At 43.0% G+C, this 12,441-nt stretch overlaps 1 protein-coding gene across 1 annotated transcript; it reads right to left on the bottom strand.

The window, feature by feature from the left end:
• Positions 1-7,256: 7,256 nt before the first annotated feature.
• LOC104245718 (COP1-interactive protein 1-like) lies at positions 7,257-12,154 on the bottom strand. Its single transcript, XM_070169101.1, has 9 exons — positions 12,031-12,154; positions 11,826-11,954; positions 11,693-11,744; positions 11,412-11,556; positions 10,910-11,053; positions 10,463-10,788; positions 8,720-8,835; positions 8,306-8,614; positions 7,257-7,828 (listed from the first exon to the last, which is right to left on the bottom strand). Exons 1-9 carry the CDS (start codon positions 12,152-12,154, stop codon positions 7,257-7,259), a joined length of 1,917 nt encoding a protein of 638 aa, XP_070025202.1.
• Between the last annotated feature and the right edge of the window lie 287 nt (positions 12,155-12,441).

Raw genomic sequence — 12,441 nt, 5'->3', positions numbered from 1 at the left:
GCAGTGCACAGTTTAAATATTTGTTGGATCAGGCAATACGACCTCGGCATGATTTGCGCATGCTTGTATTGCTTGCCTTGAGATTTATAGATGTTGATATTTGTTCTCCCTAGCTTGAGATAAATGTACAAATGATGAAAATGAATTTGAAAATTTCCTATTAATAAAAGAATTGCTTACTTGCTTCATGCTATTGAGTTACAAACATCTTTATGAAAATCCTCGATTACTGTATTATTGGTATATTATTATTGGACCATTAGTAAGTGTCGAAGTCGACTTCTCGTCTCTACTTCTTCGAGAATAGACGGGATACTCACTGGGTACATGTTATTTTCGTACTCATGCTACACTTACTGTGCATTTTTGTTGCACAGGTACATGTACATCTAGTGGCCTCGTTGGGCGCAGTGGCATGGTTGACACGGAGACTTAGGTGAGCTGCATCTCTCGAGACGACCCGCAGCCAATAGTCTCTTTCAGAGTATAGTAGTTCTTTTCTGTCCGATTGTATTCCGAACAGGTATCGTATTGTACTTTATTTCCTAAAAATTGCCCATGCACTCGTAACACCGGGTTCTAGGATGATTATGGAGTATTTTATATTAACTTCTAGATATTTTTATTTATTTTGTAATGATTATCTTTTACTAGTAAAACTGAAGAAAAATCATAATTTTCACAATTATTTAAACGAGAATTTAATTAAGTATTTTTGGTTGACTTGCCTGACAGCAGTGTCCGATGTCATCACGACTCTTAGTGGATTTTGAATGGTGACAAAATTAAGCCCTGAAATGTTCTTAGCTTGCTAGAATTTTAGATGTTTGTAGCATTGCATGACCAGTAAAAAATGATTGCATGTTTGGTAGTTTGGGTACCTTGCAAGAGCCAATTCATCAACTTCATTGTGCGTATAACTTCATAATTTGTTGAATTTTCAAAGCTATGGATTTGTTTATGTTCTTTCTTGATTATATACTACTAATAAAGAAGTTATATTAGTGGAGCTTCTAATAAGAGATGCAAAAACACCACAGTATGTCAAATGGCAACTTAATAAAAAGTCACTTGATAATTTTAAGACAAAGTTAGTTAGGTTAGGTAATAATTATTTTTTTTTAATTTAAAATTTAAAAAATTAAATTATATATTTTTTATTATTGATAATTAGTTACTCTTTTTGAATTAGAATTTAAATCTATCTATATATAATAGGAGAGGCAAAGACACCATAGTAAGTCAAGTGGCAACATAATAAAAAGTCACTTGAAAATTTTAGGACAAAGTTAGTTAGGTTAGGTAATAATTACTCTCTTTTTGAATTTAAATTTTAAAACAAATAAATTGTGTATTATTTATTATTAATAATTAGTTACTCTTTTTGAATTAGAATTTAAATATAGAAGAAAAGTCTAATTTGAATTTGAAATAATTACAAGCAACATAGTAATCTATATATGTATAATATGATAGGCAAAGACACCATAATAAGTCAAGTGACATAATAAAAAGCCACTTGGCAATGTTAGGACAAAATTAGTTAAGTTAGGTAATAATTAGTTTCTTTTTTTAATTTTTAATTTTAAAATAAATAAATTGTGCACTGTGTGTTATTAATAATTAGACACTCTTTTTGAATTTGAATATCTATCTACCTATCTATATATAATAAGAGAGCCAAAGACACCATAGTAATCCAAGTGGTAACACAATAAAAAGCCACTTGACGGATTTATATAGTAATATTATCTACTAATCAAATATAACAATAAAAAAAATCTATCTATATATAATAGGAGAGACAAAGACATCATAGTAAGACAACTGACAACATAATAAAAAGTCACTTGACAATTTTAGGACAAAATTAGTTAAATTAAGTAATAATTAGTATCTTTTTTAATTTAATTTTTTTGAAAATAAATTATGCATTGTGTGTTGTTAATAATTAGTTACTGTTTTAGAATTTGAATTTAAACATATATTCTATCTATATATAATATGAGAGACAAAGACGCTATAATAAGTGTATATGGCTAAAATCGGAGAGCCCGATTATATGATCATTATGACAACCCATAGCCCGTCTTCAGAAGGCCCGAGGCACGATTTGAGGCCCGACCCCGAGTGTTACCTATGCTCGACCTCGGGGTAGAGCAAATTGGCAGCTATGATGAATGAGTGGGAGATTCCCAAGGCAAGTGGCTAGAGCTGACCAAGTCCATAAGAATAGTACAAGCCCGTATAGTGGCATAAAATGGTTGTACCAGCCGCATATCTTTGTAATAAATGTATATGTACTATGTTGGAATTCCCCCTACTATATAAAGGGGACCCTTGTTATTTTTTGCATGGATGATATTGAATACAAGAACATTCTCTGCTCTCTAACTTAAACACTCTCTATTGTCTTTCCTCATATTTGCTACTTATATTTATTGTGTTTCATTTATTGTTCTTCATTTACTACTCATCATTGATCATAAAGAGCTCTCATTAAAGCTCTCAGAACTGTTAAGTTGTTCATCGGTCGTCCATAGTCTAATGCTTAGCTCGACCCCGAGACCCCGTATAGTCTAGCTCGAGACCCCGACTCTTGGCCACTCGGTTTGCATAGCGCACTATTTTTCAGGCTCTTATCTTATTTTCTAGTCGCTCACTTAGCATCTACTGCCTAACAACTAGCATAAAATAAATCACATATTTTTAGAACCACAAAATTAAATCTAATTGTATTACCATTTTCGAGTTAAACAGTTTGGCGCCCATCGTGGGGCTAAAAATAATAGTGATTGTTTTCGTGCTAGTTTACTAGATAATGCAAGTTATTCTTCACACTTTTTCTTGTCCAAGAATCTTTGATTTCAGGTCAAAATTTCTAACTCAATGAATGCACGTGAAAACAACGGTCCTGAGGACCATGGAGAGAATGGTGTAGTTGTTCCAGGTATTGGTGTGCCACCACGAAACCCTGAGGATGCACCAGAACCAATTCCCGTGGATGTGGTCTCACGCAACGCCCAACACGTCGATGTAAGCTCCCACACTGACAGGAGTATACACCAAGAAAACCAACAAGAAGCTCAGGAAATCCCAGTGCGAGGGGAGCAAGAAGTTAGCCTTCATGTTATTTTTGAGATGTTACAGGCACAACATCTGGCGATTGCTCAACTGCAAAGCCACCAAAAAACTCCAAGCACAGCAGCACCGGAAATGGCTCCTCGAGCCAAATAGGTACCGGAAAGATCGAGCAATAACGGGTCAGCAGCCGACCCCGCTATTATGAAGATGCTCGTGGACCTCACAAAGAGGATTGAATAGGGCGAAAAGAAGATAAATGCTAACGACAAAAAGGTGGAGACCTATAATTCAAGGGTCGACAAGATCTCGGGCACACCCCCGATCCTAAAGGGTGTTGATTCAATGAAATTCGTACAAAAGCCATTCCCGTCGAGTGCGGCTCCGAAGCCCATCCCGAAGAAATTCAGAATGTCCGATCTCCCAAAGTACAATGGAACCTTGGATCCCAACAAGCACGTCACTGCTTACACTTGTGCCGTAAAGGGAAATGACCTGAGGGACAACGAGATTGAATCTGTCCTGTTGAAGAAATTTGAGGAAACACTTTCAAAAGGGGCCATGATGTGGTATCACAACCTATCCCCGAATTCGATAGACTCATTCGCCATGCTGGAAGATTCTTTTATAAAGTCACATGCCGGTGCCATCAAAGTTGCTAAAAGGAAGTCCGACGTCTTCATAATAAAACAGAGAGAAAATGAGATGTTGCGGGAGTTTGTATCTTGCTTCAAAATGGAGCGAATGGAATTACCACCAGTCTCCGATGACCGGGCAGTGCAGTCTTTCACCCAAGGATTGAATGAACGAAGCTCGGTAGCTTCAAAGCAACTAAAGTAGAACTTGGTTGAATATCCCGCCGTGACTTGGTCGGATGTCCACAACCAATATCAGTCGAAGATTAAGGTCGAGGATGACCAACTGGGAGCCCCCTCGGGTTCAGTATATCCTAGTAGGCTCCTAGAAAAGGAGCTGAAGCCAAACAAGGAAAGGTACCAACCATATACTGAAGATCGAAGAAACGCCCCAAAGTGCAACATACCCCAACAGGACCGAAGGACAGATCGAGGCCAGAATCCTCGAAGACTCGTAAATAGAACTGGATTCGACAGATACACAGGGCCGGCTGAGGCATCCCAGTTATCTGAGTACAACTTCAATGTCGATGTTTCGGACATCTTATTAGCCATAGGTAAAATCAAAGACACCAGGTGGCCAAGGCCCGTACAATCAGATCCGTCGCAAAGGAAATCCAACCTGGTGTGCGAATTCCACGGCACACACGGTCATAGGATCGAAGACTGCAGACAGTTCCGAGAAGAAGTAGCCCGACTACTTAGCAAAGGGCATCTCCGAGAGTTTCTCAGCGACCGAGCCAAAAATCAATTTCAGGAAAGAGAGGCGAACAGGAAAAATGAAACAGAAGAACCGCAACACGTCATCCACATGATCGTTGAAGGAATCAACATCCCGCAGGAACCCATTGTCAAAAGAACAAAAATATCTATCACCAGGGAGAAGCGAACTCGAGGCTACATACCCGAGGATGGTCTCACATTCAGTGATGAGGACATCGAGACCATGTCTCAGCATCGTAACAACGCATTGGTAATTTCTTTTCTCGTGAATACATTTTAAATTAAACGTGTACTTGTTGATCCAGGTAGCTCGGCCAATATTATCAGATCGAGGGTAGTGGAGTAGCTCGGACTGCTCGACCAGATTATGCCCGCCTCTCGAGTCCTCAACGGATTCAACATGGCAAGAGAGACAACTAAAGGGGAAATCACCCTCTCGGTCAACGTGGCTGGGATAACCCAAAACACCAAGTTTCATGTCATCGAAGGAGACATGAGATATAATGCCTTGCTCGGAAGGCCATGGATACACTGCATGAGAGAAATACCATCAACCCTTTATCAAATGATGAAGTTTCCAATAAAGGACGGAATAAAAATGGTATACGGGGAGCAGCACACTGCAAGAGAGATGTTTGCAGTGCACGATGTGGCACTGACAGCAACACCTTCAGCATCGAAGGAGCCAAAAGATAAACAAACAACGAAGTAGCAATCACAAGCTATATCCTTGGTTGTACCCGAGTGAATAAACAAGAGACCATACCGCGTCCCCGGAGCAAGTAGTAGAAGCATATCGAGGCTCGAAACGCCATCACAACTAAGGTATAACCACCTCCCTTTTTATTTACATATTACACTAACCTGTGTACAAGCGTCCAGTTAGAAGAATCGATGTACCTTCTAGCTTGAAGACCTTAGGTTTTAAAGCATGTGTTGCACTCTGTTCCTTCGATCAGATTTTATCCCAAGAAGGGTTTTACCGGCAAGGTTTTTAACGAGGCAACATCTATATGCTACCTAAGGAGAACTCAACAAGTATTCAAGGCTTTTCTTCAATCAACCTCGAATAATGGGGGGCATACCCCCAGGAGGTCATTCCCCGGAGAAATCAAGACGAGCCAAAGAGGGTCTTAATAGAAAAATGATGTATCGGGGCAAACGGACGAAAGAACCATATCTGCATAGAACAATCGAACCCTCAGCGGCGAAGACTATGTATACTTGTACCAATAATTAAAGGAGTATCTTTTACCACCAAAAACGCTTCAAAGAAGTCTGCTATTTTTACACAAGTAATGGCTCCTGAGCCAGAAGTTTCCCGAACACTCGGGGACTGACGTCTAAAACTCGAAAGCGGTAAGACCTTCTAGTCGAAAACTTCGAACTCATAAGCCCTCAACAAGGCAACATCAAAGTTTACAAAGAACGACTCTAAAGCCAAAAAAGCGCTCGATATCTCGGGGACTATCACCGACTGTCACCCACCGAGCTGTCAAAACCTCGAGGTCGTAAGGCCCCGTGCGGGCGACCTTGAGCTCATAAGACCTCCATAAGGCATCATCGACGCTATAAGACCTTCAGGCATGCCCAAATCTGTAAGACCTCAAGCCAGGCATGAATCATACTTGTACCAAGTAACCTACCTGTAAGACCTCAAGCGAGGCATGAATTATGCTTGTACCAAGTAACTTATTTGTAAGACCTCAAGCAAGGCATGCTCAAATTTATAAGACCTAACAAAAGGCATAATCCTGATCTTAAAGTCGAGGTTATACATTCGAACTTGTAAGACACCTAAAAAGGCATGCCCTCGATATAGATGCCGAAGCTACTTCACTCAAGAACTAAAAGGCTACGGCCAAATACAATGACTACGGTCACAAGGCTGTACCAACCAAACTAACATGACTTGGGGATGCCTGACCGTCACCATAAAATCACAAGCCTTCAATTACTTCGAAAACTTCAAAAAGAACCGGTTAACTAGGCTACCCTCGGCATAAGTAAAAGAGCTTCGATCATATCAGCTCCAAATAACAAAAAGGCTTCGAAACAATTCAGCCACCGAGCAAAACCTCCCGAGGTGCTCATCTATCGTCACATAACGGCTCACAGTCGAGATTTTTACCGGACGGTCGAAGAGTTGGACGAACACAAAACTACAACGAGGGAAAAATAAATCCTATACTAGAGGTCGTACCGACCCTACGCATAAGAGCTACTGTCTCCAACCTAAATCAAAAGGTCGTACCGACCCAATGCGTAAGAGCCACTGTCGCCAGCTTAAATTAAAAGGTCGTGTCAACCAAACGTGTAAGAGCCACTGTCGCCAGCCTAAATCAAAAGGTCATACCGACCTAATGCGTAAGATCCAATGTCGCCAACTTAAATTAAAAGGTCATGTTGACCCAACGCATAAGAGCCTAAGAGCCAGCCTAAAATTCAAAAACCAAGGGCCGATGAGCTCGGGTCGAAACCCGACTCGAGAACCGAGCCCGAAAGCAGTTAACTAAAAACCACCTAAGGGAAAATACGTAAGAGCCTACGGGCCAGCCTAACAAGCCTCAAGGCCAATTTGTAAACCTAAGGGTTTTATCTCGACGGCTAATTTATCAGGATAAAATCTTTGACAAACATCGAAATTCGGGACAATGAAAGGCATACACAAGTAAAGAGAAATTCATGAGAGAAGAAGAAGGCTTCTTTATATATATACATATATATATATATATATATATATATATGTATAAAAATGCAAAGTTCCATTTGCAATGCTCTCTAAGAGCCCTATACACAGAATCAGAAAAGAATAGCCTATTCTACTTTCTCCTCGGGGACTGCGGCCCCATCGGCCCCTTCCTCATTATCTTTGGCATCGAATACGAGGAACTTGGCATCATATTTATCCTCCTTGGCCTGTTCTATCTTTTCCGAGAGATCGAATACCCTAGCATGGATCTCCTCGAGAGTTTGCCTCCGGGACTTGCACCGGGTATACTCATTGCTTCTGCTCTCCCGATCGGAAGCCTCTCTCAACTCAGCCCGAGCATCGACAACATCTTTTAAATAAATGGCCACTTTCTTATCAGCCTTAGCTCGAATCGTTTTAGCATCAGCCCAGACATCCACAACCTCAGTCTTCGTCTTCAAAAGGTCAGACTCGAGACTTGCGATCCGGCTCGTCTGGACCAAGCTATTTTCATGAGTGTTCTGGAGTTGTACTTTGAGGGAAGAAGCCTTCGCCAAAGCATTCTTCTTGGCCGCAACTAGGGCATCTATCTGGGCCCTTAGCTCATTATACTTGTACTTGGCCTGTCCAACTTCGCCCCAAAGGCGTTCCAGGTCCTCCGTCTTGCTCTGCAATTGAAGTATCAAAATATTAATCTCTGAGGATAGAAGAAGAAGCATTCATTCCCTCAGAGTAAAGGTTACCTGTTTCTCGAGGTGGCTCTCGTAGTTAAGGATTTGATTCGCCTCGTACCGAAGGTGCCTTAATTTTTTTTCCCCTTTTATCACAAAGAAGCTTGAGGGATTTCTCCCCATCCAAGGCTTTCCTCAACCTGGCTTGACAGTGGAGCAGCTCGGACTTAAGCTTGTCAAAGGCCAATGAAAAAGGAGTTCAATGAGAAAACGGAACTGTAGAGTCAAAAAACCAATAAAGTCAACAAAAGCTCACCATAGAACAAAGCCGTTGAGCCTCCTCAAAGGTTGAGCGTGCATTTGCTGGCCTAGTCTCACCGGCCCCAGTTGAACCGATCTCGGTGAAGACATGGTCGCTCGAGACCCCGCTTGATTTAGGCAGCCCCTAGCCTCGAACATCCTTCGAAGTTCCTTCGACAGGAGATAAGACGACAGCAAATCACCTGTATCCCTCAAAGTATCTTTGACGGGAAAAGAAGACAACGGAAAAACACCTGTATCCCTCGAAGTACCTTCGACGGGAAGAGAAGACGGCGGCAAAGGAGGAGCCACTCTTCCGAGGCTAGAAGTATCGGGTGCTGCAAGCTCAGCCGATACATCCCTTTTGAGCCTCCGAGCAGGGCTTGCCTTGCTATGAGCATTTTCGTCATTCGAAGATTTCTTCCGTTTGTTATCATTCCTCGACCCTGAAGCCGACGATCCTTCCTCCTCTCCATGAGAGCACGGTCTCATCTCAGAAAATTCTTCAATACCTGCAGTAACAGAGTTAATACACATAAAAGAAAGTACTTTTCAAAGAAAATAGGCCACGCAGCCCGTACCATGGTGTTTGGCCTCCCACAAATCTCGCCACTTACGCTCATCGAAAGATGAGTAAGCTGCCAATTTCCGAGGCCAATTCGCTAGATCGGGGACCTCGTATAGAAACCATGGGATCGCTGTAGAGAAGGAAAGGAAAACACTTTTATGGAGTCTGCCCCCACCATAAACAAAATGATAAAAGCACAAGTGCACCACTTATGTGTGAAATTCCATTTCTCGGGAAATGGCAGGAACTTTGTGTGTCTAATGTCAATGGCCCCACTCGGACGAATCGACTCATCCACCCTGAGTCCCCATCTTCTTCAGTATTGGCAATAAAGGGCCGGGAGGATCGATGTCATAGAGCAATCAAGCCTCGATAATATAAGGGTCGGTACAATCTAATGAGGTGGCCGTGGGTAAACTCGAGCCCGGCTTTATCCGCAAAGTACCTTATCATTAACACTATCCTCCAAAATGACGGGTGAACCTGTACCAGGGTAATCCAATATTTTCTACAAAACTGGAGCACGACTCAGCCAAGAGGACCCAACGTAAAGGGGTACATGTATACGTTCAAAAACCCCTCTACATGACTCATCATGCTCTCTTCCATGGAAGGTGCCTACAATACCACCTTTTCTACCCATCCGTAGTGTCTCCTAATCGCCTTGAGGTGTTCCTCTCTATTGATGAGATAAACCTCAATGCATGTTCCCGATGGCCCTAAATATTGGGCGGTCTCTCTAAAGAAAAGTCCCTCCTCGAGACAAAGCACCTCGAGGTTAGCTCATCGGAAACTAGCGGTGTACCACCGACCGAGCGGGAAGCAGAGGCAGAACTCTCCTCCTCTTGGCGGACAAATTTAGGCATAGCGGACATAACTACTGTGAAACAGGAAGAAGGAGATGAAAACTTAAATGAAAGCTTTAAACTAAAGTGATGGAAGCACTGATGCAAGGAGGAAAATTTTTACAAAAATATCAAAGTCCTCTGATGAATGGAAAGTAAGCTCATATATAGAGCAAGCAGCGACTGCCCACCTAACCTAAAGGCTAATTAATTCTGACTAGGCCATTATCACTTTTTGGGGAAGTGTACCGGTGGGACCACCTGGATCACTTCATGACCATGCCATATGAATGACATCGTTATACAGCGTTCAAGGGGCCAAGATTCCCGTATCAATCAGGCCTCGAGATGGTGCCCGATCTCGAGGATCTCTACTACTATAACTATGGGCTCTAGGAGCCATCGATATCACTATGGCCTCGAGATAGTACCCGATCTCGAGGGTCTTTGTCCATATAAAAATGGGTTTAAAGAGCCATCGATTTCAATCTAGCCTCAAGATGGTGCCCGATCTCGAGGACCTCTGTCACTACAAATGGGTTCTAACAAAGAGCTAACAGTCTAGCCTCGAGATAGTACCTGATCTCGAGGATTTCGATTACTCCAACTATAGGCTGCAAAGAGCCGACGTCAAATTTCAAAGATTAAATTTGCATGTGCACTGGAAAATAAAGACATGAAGCAAAGAAATCTTTTGCATTTCCAAAAAATATATTTATAGAGTGTGTCTTTACAAAACTCCCCAAAGGAGCCCATACACAAAAGGAAGAAAATAAGAAACAGAAAGGATGATGCGAGACTATTCCTCACCCTCGGTACCGTCCGAATCACTGCCAGAGTCCTCATCCGAGGTAGTTGAAGGCGCTGATCTCTCCTCCAAGATTCTGGCTTTCTCGATCTCAACAGAGAGATGGAAACCTTCGGCATTTTCTTCCTCGAGGGCCTACCTCCGAGCTCGTAGACGAGCATAAGCAACGGCCTGAGCCAACTTCTGCTCGGCCTTTTCAGATATCTCCCTGGCTCGAGCGTTTGCAGTAGCAGCATCCCTCTTATGTGAGGATGCATCTTTAACAGCCTCAGCCTTGGCTACAGATAGTGCAGCGACCTCCTTCTTAGCATTTTGAAGAAATTTCTGAGTCGAGGTCAACTCTCCCCGCAGAAGGTCCCTTTCCGAGGTCACGGCCCCATTCTGCCTCTTCAGCTCGAGGATCTCCGCATCCTTGGCCGCAACCTCTTCCCGAAGTTGCCCCATCAGGGCATCCTTTTGCCCAATCTGCAAAGGCGAAACAAGATCATAAGCATCAAGTCATAAGAATAAGAGGATGCGCACGTGAATGTCGTGTTACCTACTCAGCAAAGTTGTCCCTTTCCTTGTGCACCCCCTCCAGGCTTGCCCGAAGCACACCCAACTCCTCTTCCTGTCGGGTGGAGGAAGCCTCTGATTTATTTAGCTTCGAGGTGAGCTTCTCGAGTTCCTTCTCACGGCATGAGAGCTCGTCTTGGAGCTTAGAGAAGGCAAGGTCATACAACTTCTTGACCTACAACAAAAGCAGAAAAGTTGAGAAGGCAAGATAAAAACTTAAAGCGCCAATGGTATGTCGAGAATATTACCTGTTGTTAAAGCTTCTCAGCCTCCTTGAGAGCAACGGGGGCTTCGAGGTTTGTGTCCATGTCGATGCTGACGAAGTATTCCCCGAGCATATATTCCTCTCCATGAGAGGCCCCCACACTGGTTGTACCCGTATTCTGGGCATCCCTAATCTCCCCCACTGAAAATGAAGGGCCCAATTTAAAGCCACCCAGGGCATCAATTTCTGTAAAGATCTCTTCTCGACCCCGAGAAACTTCGGGTTAAGGCCCTCCGGAATTTCTAGCCAAGGTTTTATCGATACAGACTGTGCCATGTCCGATTTGAAGCTCAGGGACTGCGTCTGAACCCTCTTCGAGGGTCTTCTCAGCATGGGTTAGGTCTACATCGACCATTACCGGTTCGGCAACCATGTGCCCAGCATCCTGCGAAACATCCGCACTCCATCTTGCCCTTTATGCCAAAGGGCAATCATCATCGTCGTCACCTTCATCTTCAGTATGGGGACTTGCCACAGCTACCGAAGTCGAGATCATGGCGTCGATATTAATTGAAGACTCAGTCGAAGCTTCCTTCTTCCTCTTCTTACCCTTCCGAATTTCGAGGTTCCTTCTTCACCATCAACACACCTTCCTCGAGGCCTACACAAGCATGGCATATCAAACTCACCTCCACAAAGAACACTCATAAGATATTTGGCAACAACACTAAGAAGTGCTTACCATGGTTCTTAGCCTGCCACCGCGTCTTGGACAAATCATGCCAAGAACACCCACTGTAAGAAAAGGTAGAATCTAGTTGTTTGATCCACCCCAAAAGGTTCTGAAGCGCGGTGGGGTACCAAACGGTGGCTACATAGTCAAAAGAAGATAATTTCAAAAGGGGAAAGAAGGGGCAATAAAACAAACTCGAAGTAGGAACACTTACGCTGCATATTCCATTCCTCCGGGAATGGCATCCTATCAGCTGGGATAATGTTCGATGTCCTCACTCTGACAAACTGGCTCATCCACCCCCGGTCCTTGTCCTCATCGATGCTCGAAAAGAACATCTTCGCAGATTGAGGATGAAGCTTGATCAAACCTCGGTAGAGACGAGGACTCTACAACGTGACCAAGTGATCGAGGGTGAAGGTCATCCCCTCGACCTGATTGGAGAAGTGTCGGAGCATGTAAAAGATCCTCCAAAAATAAGGATAGATTTGACCGAGTGTCACTCGTTACTCACGGCAAAAATTAAGAATCACCAGATCTATCTTTGGGGAAGAAGGATCTACGGAACCTAGGGTGAATGGGTATGTATATACGCTGAGGAAGCCGGCTTTGTAATCTACTATGC

Source organism: Nicotiana sylvestris, chromosome 3, assembly GCF_000393655.2.
Source record: "Nicotiana sylvestris chromosome 3, ASM39365v2, whole genome shotgun sequence".
Classification (NCBI taxonomy): domain Eukaryota; kingdom Viridiplantae; phylum Streptophyta; class Magnoliopsida; order Solanales; family Solanaceae; genus Nicotiana; species Nicotiana sylvestris.
Note: the sequence above shows the minus strand (reverse complement) of the source record. Positions and strands in the feature narration are given on the sequence as shown.